Here is a 17,670-nt window from a genome sequence, read left to right as displayed (position 1 = left end):
ATTCAGAGTGATCAGGGAAATCATGGTTGGTGGTGATCAGAGAATTCAGGATGAGATAGCTGGTCAGGACTTCTGTTATGCTATGAATCCTAAAAAGGTTAATTGAGCACCAGGCCATTGGTCAATGGGGTGATCCTAGGAAAAGGCATGGGAACAGTACTACCACAGTAGGAAAAGTGGATTTTCAATCATTTAGTAAAAAAAAATATTGTGGTGGTGTAAAGTGTGATATGCTGCAGTAGCTTTCTAAGAGCAGAGTGAAGTTGAATGTTCCATTTAATCCCATGAGTTTATTGAATGACCTGAACCATGGGACACACCCCTGCCACAATTTATAGGGCCAGCACCATTTTGTTGCAGCTATCAAACTTCTGCTTCCTGTTGTTGCCAGCCTGACTTCCAGGAAGACGTTGCTGAATCTTGTTGGGTCTATGCCCCATGTTCTAACTCTCCTGTATAGTGCAGCTGATTCAGGGATCCACCAAAAAGAAAATTTTAGTTGTGGTTTTAAACAAGTGAGTTAAAATTATGTATATCGTTACTCCACCCACTGAACCTATTTGGTCAGAACATCCTGATAATCAGGGCTATACCCCATGTTCCAAATTGCCCCAATTTTCAAAGGTAACATCTCTAATGAAGATTTCAGAAGTATCGCCCCGAATTCCTGTGGGTCACACATAGCATTCCACCTAGCGCTACCATTTTTCCTTTTCCTTTAGATTCCCTATTTTCCCTTCATTTTGAATTCCATTCCCCCTAAATGTTGCTTCATGTCTCAGTCTCTCCTGGGAAGAAAGTTAAGGCTGCTGTTAAAATGTTACAAGGAATTCTATTCTTAGTTCATATCTACAAACGTGTACCTTAATACCATGTACGTAAAATGTTTTTGGATCCTAATTATGGTGTTTGCAGCTTTGAGGAGAATAATGTTAACAATCATTTAAGCCCTGACGAGTCCAAAATCAGATGTTGCTAGGCAATTTCTTCCTCATCTTCACTGCTCTAGATTGCATACCTTGACCCATTATCCATTGGCCTTGAAATCACCTCCTCATCTCTGCTCCTTCCCTCCCTCCTCAAATCCCCACTTTTCACTTGCTCTCTAATCGTGCTAATTGGAAAGGAAACCTGGAAATAATGTGTTCATGCAGTGGCTGCATCAAAAGTGAAAAGAGAGTTGTAATTTTTTTTAACTCACCAACCACAGAGAACTCACAGCTCTGTCCGCTCATTTTCAGTGAGTTGATAAGTCAACAAGTCAGCTGTGTCGCTTATATTTAAACTTTATTATATTAAGTCATTTGGAAGACCAAAAGTATAATACAAATTCTTACATAGTAATTTTGGCAATAATAAATTACTTTCTATATTTATCTGAAAATTATGAATGTGTGTGTGTAAAATGTATGAAGAAATTATAATCACAGAGACAGAATGTATTGCTATTAAAATTGGCACAATGATCTAAATTTGACTAAAATTTTGAAATTTCCTTTTGTGACACTTCAAATATTTGTGGTGCAGTTCATCTGTTACCCTAGATATCAGTGGATTAATGCTTAAAACATGCATACTTCATTCCTCTGTATTGTTAATAGAAACTTTGAACTGTTTACTTCCAGCTGATTTTTACATTTCCACTATCTGTACCAACATGAGTTTTAATGGCTACCTTTTCCTCTGTGTCTGGATGAGGGCAATGCAGCTACTCTAGTTATCAGAGAATATTCACCACCACTGCCAGCAGAGATATATCATCTGTCTAGTTTGCTTTTGCCTCTTCAGTCCAAAAGCTATTAGGTACCAATACTAGAAAATAGAAATCCATTTTAACTTCGGCATACAGTGATAAAATGAGACTCTCTCTGGTCTGGTACAATGTTAGCTGGATGCAAATAAGGCATTTATCTTTACAAAGTTCCTACCGTACACCTTGGCAATTTTGGCAGGCTATTCAGATGAATATTTCCATTTGCTTCCCATTCTATATCCACACGGCCTTAAGAAAATGACAAAGGTGTCTATCTTTTCGAGGTGGGACGTGAAACTGGGAAACATATTCTTTTTCAGTACCAGGAGAGAAATCCTGGGAAGGATAGGCCAAGTACCATTCATTCACATTTTTTTTCCATTTAATGAGACAGACAAGCTCAAATGCAAACCCTAGTAGACTGTATGAGTACAATAATGTTGATATTCCTCATAGTAACAGTTTCCAGATCACACTAAGTCCCAAAAATTGCACTTTCAGCACACTTTGATAAATCTTGGCAGTTACATCACTTATTCGGTCTTTTTGCACTTCTTCTTCCTTGTTCCTTCATTAAGTTCTTCCTTTGTCTTGGCCGTGTAGGGAGACAAATTGCAAGGGGGGCAGCTATGTGTATTATCACGAGAACAAACACGGTCATGATCATCATAGGTACCACACGCATTCCCAAAGATGATAGGGCAGATAAAAGCTTCAACTGGAGCAAAAGGTGATCCATGGGAGTGTGTTGCTGTCATGAATATCTGCAAAGTGAGAAGAATATAATAGGAAAATTAAGTCAACATCGTTAATATGGTATATTTTAATGATGACCTAATTATTCAATCATTGCACATTAACTGCTTTGGTTTGAAATTGAACTGAATCTCTAGTCACACTGCATTCACAGAGCAAGCATAAACAGGAATTTTCATGAGGAGGGGCCAAGCAGACACACAGACTCCCCATAATTATCTTGAGGAAATATGTGACTTGCAGTGTTGGAAACAGAGATGCACATTTCACTCTCCACATTAGAGATGTCCTCCTCCAAAGCTGACAAATTTGAACTCTCGTGCATAAACTAGAATGGAAGATCTGATATACCTACTGGATTAATGCCAGTTGTGCTTCTTAGAAAATTTAATAAACCTTTAAGAATACATTTAAATGAGAATACTCCTTTACATAAATTGTACAAACTATTTTGCCATGCACATACAAATTTGTCACCACTTCAGTGTGAGTTATTAAATAATAGAATTGCATTTCCCAGATTAGTTCCATAGAATTACAGAAATGTATGGTGAGGAATTCATAGCTTTCTGCCCATCATTTTCTTGCTAGGTTAAAAAATGTAAACTTACCATGTCTCAGAATGGAGGCCTAAACATTACAACACATCAGGTACTCATCCAAGTCCATTCTCCTCTTTAAACCCACTGTATTCCTATTCCCATTTTCTCAGAATCACAATCAGGTTCAATATCACCAGCATATGCTGTGAAATTTGTTGTCTTGCAGCAGCAGTACATTGCAATACACAATAAACTATAAATTACAATAAGAAATATTGTACATATATAAAAATTTAAGTAGTGTAAAAAGAGAGCAAAAGTAAGTGAGGTAGTGTGCATGGGTTCAATGTCCATTCAGAAATCTGATGGTGGAGGGCTTCTCGCTCCAGCACTCTTCCAAGCAAAATGTTTTAAGCAGTCATTGCATTTTAAGTGAAAATATTTTCCTTAGTTTCCTTCTAATCCTGATATCATAAGGAGGCTACCTCCTCCTAGTTATTGACCTCACAGCTAATGCAAATTGGTTCATCCTGTCCCATGACTAGGATGCTCTTAATTTTATGTATTACCATTAAATATTCCCTTGGTCTCTACCATTCCAAAACAAACCACAACACTGAGTGAATCTACACTATGGTCACCTTACACACCTGTATCCTGCTTGTTAATGCAAACACCTAATCAACCAATCATGTGGCAGCAATACAATGCATAAAGGCATGGAGACATTACCAAGAAAGTCAGTTGTTCAAACCAAACCTCAGAACGGGGAAAAATATGATCCAAGTGACATGGAATAACTGTTGCACACCAATCTCTAGAGTTTACAGATAAAGTTGTGACAAACAAGAAGAAACATCTAGTCAGCAGCAGTTCTGTGGGTGAAAATGCCTTGCTAATGAGAAAGGTCAGAGGAGAATGGTCAGACTTGATCAAACAAACAGGAAGGCAACAATAACTCAAACAACCACACATTACTACAGTGGTGTCCATAAGAGCATCTCTAAACACACAACACATCGAACCTTGAAGGGATGGGCTACAGCAGCAGAAGACCATGAACATACACTCAGTGGCCACTTTATTAGGTACGGAGGTACTTAAACTGCCACTGAGTGTACCTTTCTAGTGCGATGACATCTTCCCCGGTTACTAGACCTGTAGTTTATTGAGTGTTTTATACAGTTCTAGTGCCCGGACTATAGCTACTACTTCTAGGCCAAAAAAAGCCAATATGATATAAGCTTTCTTCATCCCTTATTACTTATAATCATCCTATTACTTCAGGTAGCTGGAATCACAAAACACAGAAACAGACCTTTCACATGCAAGTCTGTGTTGATCATCCTACCCTAATCCCATTTAGTTCTCCTCATCATGCCATGAACTCCTCCGGATCCTGCCGTTCACCTGCATTTTGTGGCAAATTACTGGGACTAATAAACCTAATTCACTGGCCTTTGGAATAGAACATAGAAATTCACAGCAGGTTGCAGGCCCTTCGGCCCACAATGTTGTGCCGACCATGTAACCTACTCTAGAGACTGCCTAGAATTTCCCTAGCACATAGCCCTCTATTTTATGGGAGAAAACTCATGCAGTCACAGGGAGGAAGCGGAAGCTCCAAACAAACAGACCTATAGACACCTCTCCAATTCCCTTGCCTGTCTCTTCACTTCTTGATGTGTGTTCCTTAAATTTGTTTGCACTTCTCAAATGCATTGTTCACACTTATCCAGAATGAATTTGATTTCCCATTTTCTGTCCACTTGGCCAGGTCTTAGATAATTCCTCACACTCTAAAGCTTTCTTTCCCTTATAGGACAAATTTAACTGTATTTGCAAATGTTTAAATACGAAAAAAATTACACAAACAGGCTTCTCATCACCAAAACACACTCAACCAACATTACTTGGCTTCCAGTTAATGTGTCAATTTTTTAATGTAACCTGTCAATTTTTTTCTGGATCCACTGTTTCTTTAACTTGTCTGATCAGTCTGTCATATGCGATCCTATCAAACAATGTGCTAATAGTCCATATAGACTGCATACTTCGAACTAGTGAGTGAGATTGTTGCAGAGCAACAGTTATTTGAAAACAACAAGTCTCGTACAGAATGAGTTTTATTTGAGCCAATAAAAAGAAATGAGGTGGCCATTGTAGGAGCAGACCAGGGTTAGAGTGAAAGGCTCTGGCGCAACAGGGTTCAGCAAGAACAAATGGAGCCTAAGGGTGCTGAGCTTAAGTTACCCCAAGTTTTAAGACAGCTATAGAAAAGGATAAGTATGGACCTTGTGGGTGAGCATCAAGCTGAAGCAGATTACAAGAATATTCAGCAGGAACTAGGGAGAATTAATTGAGAGCAGCTGTTTTTGGGCAAGTCCACATCCAACATGTGGAGGGTATTTAAAGACCAACTGCATAGAGTACAGGACAAGTATTTCCAGTCAGAAGGAAGAACAAGGATGGCACGGGAAGAGGGAGATGATGAATTCACTAAAGAAAAAGGAAAAGTATTGAAAAAGGAAAAGCTTGAGAAGATCGAACCAAATAGAGCCCTTGAGGATTATAAAGAAGCCAGAAGAGAACTCAAGAAGAGAATTAGGAAAGCCAGGAAGGGCCACAAAAATCCTTGGCAAGTAGGAATAAACAGAACCTCTGAAGTATTCTATACATACATCAGGAGCAAGAGGATAATTACGGAAAGGGTAGGACTACTCAAGGATAATTGGCATGTTGGATCTGACTGTTAAATTATTTTCTTCGCAGCTTAATAATTATTTGTCTGCTTGCATTTTATTTAATTACTTATATAGAAGTAACTGCTTAGTAGTTACATTTGTATGATTCTAGAAAGTTTCTCTGGTGCTGCATTATTTGAACAGGGGCTTTCCGATTGGCTGGTTCATATTTGCAAACTTGAATGAAATTTTCTTCATCTTCATCTATGTAGTGTAAAAGAGCTGATTGCGCAGTGGTGCCATCTTTTTCTTTTTGCTTCCATCTCCATTTACTTTGTAGACATGTCTGTTTTCAACCATCTTTGTTCTGTTAACGCTTAATAAAGCAATCGTGAAGCACCAAGTTTTGTGCCTCGGCCTCTGAAAGAGCTTTGGATCCAACAGGGGCAACATCTGAATTGGCCATCTGAATTCAGAAGTAGCTTTTGCATAGAGGGTAGTAATCGAAGGGACTCATTCTAGCTGGAAGTCTGTGCTTAGTGGTGTTCTACAGGGATCTGTACTGGGACCTCTGCTGTTTGTGATGTATATAAATGACCCGTCTGAAAGTGTAGGTTAGTAAGTTTGATGATAATAGGAAGATTGGTGGTGTTGTGGATAGTGTAGATGTAGAGATGGAGTTCAACCTGCCAAATGTGAAGTGCAAGATGCTCAACAGTGTTGATGAGCAGAGGGATCTTGGGGTCCAATTTCAGCTTCCTGCAAGTGGCTACATGGGTTGATAGGGTGGTTAAGAAAGCATATAGCATGCTTGCCTTGTCAAGACATTGAAGTCAAAGGTCAGAAAGTTATGTAGCAGTTTTATAAAACTCCAGTAAGGCTGCATCTGTAAACACCCCATGACAGGGAGACTTTGGAGAGGGTGCAGAAGAGGTTTACCAAGATGCTGCCTGGATTAGAGGGTATGTGCTGTAATAAGATTGGACAAGCTTGCATTGCTTTCTCCTGAGTGACAGAGGCTGAGGGAAGATCTAATAGAGGATTGTAAGATTATGAGAAGCATAGAGTAGACAGACAGTATCATTTTCCCAGAGTTGAAATGTCTCTTACCAGAGGGTGAAAAGTGTAATTTCAAAGGAGAAGTGAGGGGCAAGTATATTTTACACAGAGAGTGGTGGCTGCCTGGGGTGATATAGAGGCAGATACATTAAGGGGAAATTAATGTGATATGTAAGAATCATTTAGATAGGCACATGAATGTGATGAAATGGAAGGATATGGACATTGGACATTGTGTAGGCAGAAGGAATTAGTTTAGTTGGCAACTGCATCACTGCCTGGTTCGGAAATTGCACCATCTCAGATCGCAAGACCCTGCAGCGGATAGTGAGGTCAGCTGAGAAGATCATCAGGGTCTCTCTTCCCGCCATCATAGACATCTACACTACACGCTGCATCCGCAAAGCAAACAGCATTATGAAGGACCCTGTGCAGCCTTCATACAAACTCTTCTCCCTCCTGCCATCTGGGAAAAGGCACCAGAGCATTTGGGCTCTCACGACCAGACTATGTAATAGTTTCTTCCCCCAAGCTATCAGACTCCTCAATACCCAGAGTCTGGACTGACACCAACTTATTGCCCTCTACTGTGCCTATTGTCTTGTTTATTATTTATTGTAATGCCTGCACTGTTTTGTGTACTTTATGCAGTCCTGGGTAGGTCTGTAGTCTAGTGTAGTTTTTTTTTCCCTGTGTTGATTTCACGTAGTTCAGTGTAGATTTTGTACTGTTTCATGTAGCACCATGGTCCTGAAAAACATCGTATTGCTTTTACTGTGTAGATAGATGAATAAAGTATCTATCTATCTATCTATACCAGCAGTTATGGTCGAAATGACAATAAAAGTGACTTGACTTGACTTGAGATTACTAATTTAATTGGTTCAGCACAACTTTGTGGGCCGAAGGGCCTGTTCCTGTGCCATACTCTTCTATGTTCGGTTTTATCAAAAGTCTCTACAGCCTTTTTTGTTACCTCCACAAAAATATAATTGTTATTTAGACAGAACCTCCCCTCCCCTAAACAAATACTGCTATTTTCGATTAACCTATGTATATCTAAATGAACAAACTCTTCCCAATGTTTGACTGGCCTATGTCTCTCCCTCATATCTGGTATAAAATTGAAACAGTAATTTTGACATACCATACTTTGAGAAGTACAGATTAGTGGCCCCACAGCAGCACTGTGGATTAATAAAGCAATCATTCCCACTGGGGAACATGTAGGTATATGGTATCTGTTCACAATCTTTACTGGTAACTCTGCCGTACCCAGTGATGGTATGGGTTGACATCCAAGGCAGTCATGTAGGTATGAGGGGCGGCATATACTGTAGCTCATTGATGGCATGGATAGAATATCTGGTCATTATCAGCTTACTGTTTGCAGGATCCCACACTATGACATTGACCATTATGCTTCTAACTCTGTAGCAACAATTGCACAAAAATGTAAAGCTCTCTGGGAAATTGTGAGATCATAAAGAATGCTACATAAATGTAAATCTGTATTTCCTTTTCAGATGGTAAATGGTGATGTGACTGGTAAGTCTATGTTCTTGACATTCCACATGTATGATTCATTTATGACTTTGCTTTTCAATTGCAGTCCTCTTTTGCTAGATCCTGTTTTATCATATTGAAACTTGTCTTCCCCCAGTTCAGGACCTTAAATTCTAGTCTATCCTTGGCTTTCTTCTGACAGCCTAAAAACTTATGATCATTCTCAGCAAAAATGATTTCAGACAATATCTAATCTTGCCCGGATGCACTTCTAAAAATCAGATCCATTAATGTTCTTCCTCTGGTTCAAAACACTACCTTGGATGCCTTTTAAAATCCTGTCCATACCATCTTTCATGAGACCGCATGGTTGGGCTTCAAAACAAAAATGGAATACTCATTTTGATCCACCTATGTAGCGTCATTTGAAGAACCTTCTAGGATATCCTCCCTCTTTATTGCTGAAATGTTGTACTGCTCTTCTTTTGATATGCCAGCTATAATGTCTGAAGATTCCAGTCATCACCTGCCTAATGTGCCTCCTCTCTCTTCCCCTTCTCTACTCCAATCCCTTACCCTTTCTTTCACTTCCCCTCTCTTCCCTGACCACAATTCACTCTTAATTGAGAGAGAGCTATTGAGAATATTTCCTCAAATTTGTTACTCCTCAGAAATATGTTACTATTGCATATCTGCTAAATGATCCAGACCCAGTGAAGCATGGCTGGGTCATTGCAACAAAATTCTTCTCAATTTTCCACAGGATAATACTTTATTCAGCTTCAACAAACCTCCCTCTGGAATGGATGAACAGTAAGTTGTTTTCATTATGTCCCTTCCAGCACCATGTAAACTCCAATCTCAGACAATGATTTTCAGATGCAATGACTTTTGTCTCTGTGCACATTTAGAGGCAATACTCCAAGTCGTCATAGGTTGTCACATTTTGCACAACAGTGCCTAACAATCAATACACACAATGAGACCTTAGAAAACATGGATTACTTTCCATAATTTAAGAGCAAAAAACAGATGCAGATGAAGTTTACTGTCACTGCTCAAGTTCTAGTGCATCTTTTGGCCACTTGGGAAAAGGACGGTGTTCAAAAATTAAGACCAAGATCATGGTCTATAGGGCATACGTAATCCTCACCATCCAGTACATTTCAAGACAGTCAGCCAACAACAGGTAAAATATGGAGAGGTACTGTCACTGCCATCTCTTCAAGATCTTCCAAACCCATTGGCACTACGATGACTGACATCAGCATCTCTCCCAGGTAAACACTGCCAGTATCAAAGCTCAGCTTATGCTTAGACATCCTGCAGGTGGGCCACACCAGGCTCCTGAAACATGCTCTCTACTCCATCAGAAGGTACAGGAAGGAAAGAGAAAATATTTCAGGATGTTAAGTCAGAGGGTTGTACACACAGAATAAGCTCTTCAGCCCATATCCATACCTACCACTTCACCCATCTACACTAAATCTTATTTGTCTACTTTAGTCCTGTATTTTTCACTGCTTTGCCTAAAGTTAGGACGCTGTGCCTACCCAAAGGCTTACTGAGAAAATGTAACACCCTCACTGACTCCTTGTCCTTGACCAACCAAACTGGGAAAGGAGCACCTGAGAAGGCCTTGAAACTCTGTAATGGAAGTAAGCAGAGACTGAATGTAGAATATCTGAAAACAACACACCCTCCTGCCTTTTCAGTTCCTGTTTGGCTTGAGCCATCTCAGAAGTTGCAGAATTGCTGTGAAATTGGAGGATGGAGAGAGGGAAGTGAGGTTTTACTGGGCAAGTTTGAGAAAGTATATTACAGGAAACTACATGGAGGTTAGAGATTTGGATTGCTCTGAAAACAGATGGAATTGATCGTCTTCCTTTCATGTCATGGAGGAAATATGGGAATATAATTATTCATCCTCAACCACAAGGGACTGTTTAAGAAGCAGAAGATGTAGACATTTCTTGATATTCAGGTATAGAATGTCAAAACTATGACAAGAAACTTTAAATACCAATGATTCAACATTACAACTTCTCATTGCAGCTCCTTAAGTTGAATATATTACTTGCATTTTTTAGATATTCACCTACTAATAAAATTAATTAGCAACAAACGTTTCGGACAAAGCCTGAAACTTCACAATCCTGAAACATAAAAATTATAACTTGGAATTGAAAAGATCTATTTACCTTTGTAACAACCATGAACATAGTAAACAAGAAGATAATGTTATGTTTGGATATGGGTAGCCAATGGGCTTGCTGTAGAGTGAAGATAACAGATCCCACAAGACTAGCTTTTGTTGGGCTGTAAAAAGACAAAATACAATTGTGGTTAGTTTCATGGTCAACCCTTTATACTTAGCATTTTAAAAATGTGAACTTTTTAAATAAGTTGTCATTCTCCTAGGCTCAGGAAGGGACTAAATGAATTTCCTACTTTCTGATTCCACAGGTAGGGCAACACCAACTTCTCAGCAAATGTCTTTCACAACTTCTTCATTCTGTTATGGTAGGCATTTGGTTTCAGCTTCTGCTCAGTGGCTGTTCTCATAGCTACACAACAGAGGCTAACAGGTTAGGACTGAAACTCGATGTATTGTGGTATCTAAGATTTAATCCCAACTCCACATCTTGCGTACAATAAGCATGTAGGCAGAGTGGGGTGGGGTGAGAGTTTAAAATCAGTCATGAGTGGCGGCATAAAAAGCTACAAATTGACTTGTCTCCCTTTCCAAAGCTAGTCATGGTATAAAAGGGGCTACTTTGTGGCTGTTGCTCAACAGCCTTGGATGAATTTCATCCTCTTGATGTGGTCTTTGTCACTTACAAGGACATGCTGAGAAACTCGTTTGTTTCTGGTTTCCAAACACCACGAATTAGCTGCTCAAAGTTGGAGATTAATGCAACTCCAGCACCTGTAGAGAACAGAGTAACTGCCATTAGTCATTCAGATAAACTTGTTTTAACTTTGCCACACAGTCAGGCAGCATCTATGGAGGGAAATAAACAATTGACATTTCAGACCAAAGCCCTTCATCGGGACTGGAAAGGAAGGGGGCTGAAGCCAGAATAAGAGGGTGGGGAGAGGGAGAAAAGTAAAAGCTAGCAGGTGATGGAGAAGATGGGTGGGAGAGGGGAGATTAATTAAAAAGCTGGGAGATGATGGGTGCAAAAGATAAAGGGATGAAGGAGGAGGTATCTAATAGGGGAGGGAGTAGACTCTCCCCTATAAATGGAAGAAGTAAGAGAACCAGAGGAAGCTGATGGGCAGGTGAGAAGCAAAGAGGTGAGGGGGTTTATCAGAATAGGGAACAAAAAAGGTTTGGGGGAGGCAGAATTTCAGGAAGTTAGAGAAATTAATATTCATGCCATCAGAATGGAGATTACCCAGATGGAATATGTGCTGTTGCTCCTCCAATCCAAGTTTGGCCTCATTACGGCTATGAAGGAGACCATGGTCAGCCATGTAGGTATGAGGATGAGAAGTCATATTGAAATGCATAGACATCAGGAGATCATGTATTTTGCAGCAGAGCAAAGGTGCTCGACTTTTGCATTGATTGCATGACAAGATTTCTACAGCACAAAATGTTCCATATTTTTATATGGATACCTACCCCAAGGCACCCAACTCATTTCAGGATCAACCAGAAAGTAAACATTGCTGGAGAAGAACACAACTGGAAGGCTGTGTGGCATTCTTATTGGATTTACAGTTAAATAAATGAAACTAAAATGAATATTCAGCTCTGCAGTGCCTAGTTTAACATCTCAAAAATAAGAAATAACAAGCTACTTACCTTTGACCCATCCAACCAAAGCCATGATGATCCACCCGTGGTGATAGGCGTGGTGAGCATGGATAACACCCACACTGATTTTGCGCACCCTCACCACCTCCTTCATAGCAGTGAGGATTAACTTCACAGGCATGAAGGCCACACATTTGTAGAAAAGGTTCAGTGGGCAATAAAAGATGAGATACCTAAGGTAAAAGCATTGTTCAGTTTGTGATCAATATTCAAAGTTAAATTAGTACAGAAAAATCCAACAATACCAAGGGTGTGTTTTAAAATGTGATGAATTCTTGTCCTTTCTTGATCTTTAAAGATAAAAGTTCAGCTTTATTTAATCACATGTACCTCAAAACATACAGTGAGGTGCAACTTCTAGCATTGAGAATGTACTGAGGGCAGACTATAAGTGTTGCCAAGCCTGCAGCTTACTAACCCTAACCTGTACGTGTTTGGAATGTGCGAGGAAACCGGACCACCCGGACAAAACCCCCTGATCACAGGCAAACATATAAACTCCTTAGAGACAACGGCAGAACTGAACCCCGATCTTAGAGCTGGTGCTAATCACCGTTGCCTCTTTAAATAGAGGACAGACATCAAATGAATGAGGGAACATTAATTCCAATCATACAGTTCCGAGAATGTGATTAAAAGCCTGCACTGGACCAGAACTTTCACTTTATTGTTCAGTTGATCTCAAATATACACACAACATATAGAGTAAAGGGGAATTACCAGATGAGCCAAAGGGTTTGTTTTTATTGCCTTTCAGCCATTTATAACTCTGAGGTTGTGGGCTGATGCCCCATTTTAGAAACAATCACTAAGTTAATGCTCCTGGTGCAATGCTGCAGAAGTTTACTTTCTCAGTTGCATGAAGTTCAGGCAGCCAGGTCTTTTCTCCTTTGAGTGAATCTCAAAGATCCTGTGGTATTATTTCAAAAAAGTGTGAGGGTAATCTACCAGCTGTCCTGTCTGCCTTTCGTTCAGTGTGACAATAAGATAATGTGGTTATTACTTTGCTGTGATCATATTGCTCACAAGTTAGCCAAATGAGTACAATTACACAGTATTTAATTAGATGTAAAATGCTTTAAAACATTGCAAAGGAACTATATTCAACTTAATTCTTTATCATAAATGGACAACATGTGCATAAAATCACAAAACAGCATGGAAATAAGCTTTTGGTCATCAAATCCATGCCAACCATCAAGCATCCCTTACATTAATCACAGTTTATTTTCCCCCCATTCCCCCCAGACTTTAACACTCAACCTACACCCTTTGGGCAAGCTACAGTGACCATTTTGCCTACCAGCCCAGGCACATTTGTGAGAGGAAACCAGAGCACTAGAGGAAGTCAACACAGAGCCAACACATAGACAACACAACAGATCAGAGTTAAAACTTATTGCTAGAGCTGTGCCCCTGTTGAAATTGTCTGGAAAACCTTTATTCTCATTTCTGTATTTACTCATGGCTTGTGAAGTTTAGCTTCTTTCCAAAATACCTTTATTTTTCTATAAAACTAGGTGAATTATAATCAGCAAAAATTACCACTAACAAGACATTCATTAACTTTTGTAATCCATTTTCTAAAAAAACTCTACTCTTTGGGAATTATACTATTAAACGTTTCTTTGTGTGAACTCTAAGGATCATCTGTAAAATTCTTTTTGGAGCAGAGAGGTGCAAAAGGCAGCATCAAAGAAGAGTCGAAAGTCACGATGCATTTTCGATGGACCAGACTGTTGGCAGAAGGGTAACTCACCAGGGAATTGCACAACTGTCAGCTGGAGGGTAACTCATCAGGGAATTCTATCTAAGGTAATTCACATAAGAACCAAAGAAGGGTAGAAGTGATTAAAGACTTAGTTGCAACTTGAGAATTGGAAAAACTGTGGATCTAAAGGGAAAGACTAAGCAAGTGAAAGTAATAGGAAAGTGACTGCCACAGGGAAAATAGACCCAGGCATTCTGTATCAGGGATTTTAATGAACAAAAATGGGTCTGAAATACAGTAGTTGTAGTGGGAAGAAGTCAATTATTGGTATGTGCTGAATACCATCTAGAGCCCCAGAAATCAGAAATCTAGATGACAATCTATCCTTAACTTTGACAGCATAGCGTTTGGTTCAGAAGGAAGTACTAGACACATTTGCAAGCAGTATTCTGATTGCCTTGCACTGTCCTACATTGCGCAGGAGTGCAATCAGGGACGATGGCTATAATTATAGTACCCTCCTTATGAATCCATTATAAAAGTATTTCTTCAGTTTCTGGTAAGACAGGCAAAAGCAGCTCTTGGTGAGCTAATGCCTCATACAGTTGTTCACTTTCTTTACTTGAAAGTGAGTGAACACACAATATAACTATTGAAATCAGATTCTTTTAAATCTTTGATGTAGCTTGTAATAGAAAAAAAACAATCAAACCCTTCCCACAGTTTATGTAATGACATTAAATTTCTCAGCATAGAAAGAGATCATTTGACCCATCCACTCGAGGCTCCTCTCACCTCAATTCATTTCACTCTACCAACATCTTATTCCTTTCTTCCTCATTTTTCATGATGCAGCTCATTATGTCTATCCCTTCATTCCGATTCCCCTAACTATTCTCTCTCTTGTACCCATGGACACTATCCCGATTCTCCTCCTACTAGCTACGTACACCAGGAAGAATTTGCACTACCCAATTAACCTAGTATGATCCTGGAATGTGCGAGGAAACAGGAGTACCAGCAAGAACCCTAGTGCTTACAAAAAGCTTGCATTTTCCACACTACAGCATTGTTGTTAAATTGAGTCCAATTAGCCGAAATTGAGACAAGTCAATCTGAGACCCTATTTCATCTTGTTTCATTTTAGTTATACATTTTCTTCTGTAGCTCTTTCACCAAGTCCGACATTATAAAATATAGCCTTTTACTACACTCTTCTTTGCATAAGTAGGTGTCTAATCTTTTGCTGTTCGCTTACTGAGCAACTAAAATCACTCATTTTCTAACAGAGTGTGTAAGTTGTTGATTATTTACCAATACAAGCTAGCAAATTTCTATTACTGCAGATTCTTTTATCATAAGCTTATTTAAATCTACTGTGCTTGAAAATGGCAATGCAGAGATGATGCTAAACTTGTGATCTGGTACCATAAGTACATAGTGGACATCAACAATTTCTGCTGCTTTGACACACTGACATGCAACTTCTTGAGTCTACAGCGATGATTACACCACCTTATGATTGGAATACAAAGTAAATTTATTATGAAAGTACATATATGCGACCATATACAACCCTGAGATTCATTTACTTGCAGGCATACTCAATAAATCCAATAACCATAACAGAATCAGTGAAAGACGGCACCAACAAGGCAGTTAACCTGTGTGCAAAAGACAACTGTGCAAATACAAAAGAAAAGAAGAATGAATAAATAAAGAAAGAAAGAACACAAGATGAAGTGCCCTTGAAAGTAAGTCCATAAGTTGTGGGAACAGTTCAGTGATGAGGCCATTGAAGTTGAGTGAATTAACTTTTCCTCAATTTCATCCACTCAGACACCGTTTTCTTTTTAACTGTGATCTAACTTAATTCTTATATAAAAACAAATTGTCCTGCAAATATATCTTACCACTTCCATAGTGACATCTGACCACCAATTAGGACCCACGTAAATTGCAACATCTGGTTTTTAATAAAGTCTGTGAATAATAAAAGTCTGTGACCACTCACCAAACAGCTGTTGCCAGTAAGATGTGGGAAGTGTTGTTGAAGTAATGGAGAGGTGATTCTCCAAGCAGCACATCAGCCATTATGTAACTGGCAAAGCAATAAAGCATTGCACACATCCATGAGGCAATTGGATTATGACGGGACACATTCACTGATCCTGGAAAAAAAAGGCACACCAATCAGCTGCATGCACTTTTATTTAACCTTTCACTATTTTCTGTTCCTCTCTTACTGTCTAAAGCCTTATACCCATTTGCAGCATAAAGGTTAGTGGGTGGTCTGTACCTTACTGTTCTTCTTTTTCTGGCTTCTCTAGTGCATGAAAAAAAAAGGTATTTCTGTGGTGTCTTTCAAGACCTCTGGACACACCAAAGTGCTTTATATTTCTTGAGGTTCTCGGATGGTGGGGCTGACCATAGATGTTGCATCCCAGCAGTCTATGTGACATGCAAGGCAGGGCAGTGTGATATGGGGAGCAAGCTGTTGCCCATGTAACAGACTCACCCTCCCCACACAGCACAAAGGAACGGCAGAGACTGATCCCAGTGGTGGGAGTTGCCAGTCAGTGTTGAATTCAACGTATGACTGCCCTAGGGGCTCCAACTCTGGATTTTTCCTGAAGCCCTCCCCATGAGTGGATATAGTTGCTCATGAGATCAATGATTTCCAGCTCCTAGAGGACATGCCAACCACTGCTGCTGAGCTCCATCTGCCCAAGCTTTGCACCTGTTGAAGTACAAACTACATTTAGGGCATTTACTGAAAGCAAAGCTACAACAACCTGCAAACAGCAACATGGTAACAGCCAGGCCATCTTCCTAGTGGTGTTAGTTCAATAATAAAAATGGGCAATGACATCAGGGAAAGTGCCTTCCAAAAATATTATCATGAGATATTTACATAGAGGGTAACAAGCTCTCAGTTGTACTGTCAACCTAGATTCTGTGTTCATGTATCTCCAGTGGGATCTGAATAGTCAACCTATTGACTTACAGGCAAGAGTGAAACCACTACTATTCCTGGAGGCAAATGTGAGCTTCATTCACTTCTCAGTATAACTGTGCAGCCATTAAGAGTTCCAAAATATTGGCAATACTTTGTGTATTCCCTTCGTCTCCCCCATGTCAATCACAGGGATCCTGGTTCACTTTTGGAAATGCAGATCCGTCACGTGGCTCTTTATCTCACGTCTGCCCTAATCTGTTCATTACAAATAGCTTGTCCTCAAGGTTTGACTTACAGTGCAGGAGGCTTTTTAGCCCATCATGCCTGTACTACTTCTTTAAAAGGCTGTGCAATTTAGCCAGTCTCTGGCTTCCACCCACTCATCCCCATACATCTGCATGCCTTTTTCAAAACCATTTCCAATTCTTTAAATGTTTCTGCAGAATATTATACCTTTAATATTGGTGCAGAGATAATTCCATTAGTTCTGCCAGTTATCTTAAATGCATGGTCTATAGTTACAGCTTTATTAGTCTGAGGAAATAGTTTTCCTCATATAAAGGATCTTGACTTAACCTGTTCCAACTAGGTCATAACAGTTTATCTGATTTCTTCATATCACTGCATTAACCCTGGTAAACCTCCTGTATAACCTCACTGGATCTGAACAGCCTTCCTATTTTTCAGTTCCTAGAACTTTGCTCAATAGTCCAGCAATACTCCTTCACAAACAACTAAACAATTGTTTGTGAAAGATGAGCTTGGCATTCTTTTTCTATATTTAATGTCCTTATTTGAAGACCAAAAATCCCATATGCTTTCCCAATGGTTCCAGCACCTTCAAGTGCAGATGCTTTCCCACATTTAACTTTCT

General features: G+C 39.5%; 1 protein-coding gene across 2 annotated transcripts in view; it reads right to left on the bottom strand.

Annotated features, from left to right (window-relative positions):
• Window positions 1-1,268: 1,268 nt before the first annotated feature.
• The window catches only part of tmem38a (transmembrane protein 38A), a 34,758-nt gene continuing 18,356 nt past the window's right edge, over window positions 1,269-17,670 (bottom strand). For both annotated transcript variants that reach the window (XM_073068867.1, XM_073068869.1), the window contains exons 2-6: window positions 15,852-16,008; window positions 12,115-12,299; window positions 11,142-11,229; window positions 10,502-10,619; window positions 1,269-2,517 (exon numbers count right to left, since the gene is read on the bottom strand). In XM_073068867.1, the coding sequence (XP_072924968.1) occupies window positions 2,287-2,517; window positions 10,502-10,619; window positions 11,142-11,229; window positions 12,115-12,299; window positions 15,852-16,008 (779 nt within the window). In that variant the 3' untranslated portion in view covers window positions 1,269-2,286. The remainder of the gene's footprint in view (window positions 2,518-10,501; window positions 10,620-11,141; window positions 11,230-12,114; window positions 12,300-15,851; window positions 16,009-17,670) is intronic.

This window comes from Hemitrygon akajei, chromosome 16 (genome assembly GCF_048418815.1).
Source record: "Hemitrygon akajei chromosome 16, sHemAka1.3, whole genome shotgun sequence".
NCBI lineage: Eukaryota > Metazoa > Chordata > Chondrichthyes > Myliobatiformes > Dasyatidae > Hemitrygon > Hemitrygon akajei.
Note: the sequence above shows the minus strand (reverse complement) of the source record. Positions and strands in the feature narration are given on the sequence as shown.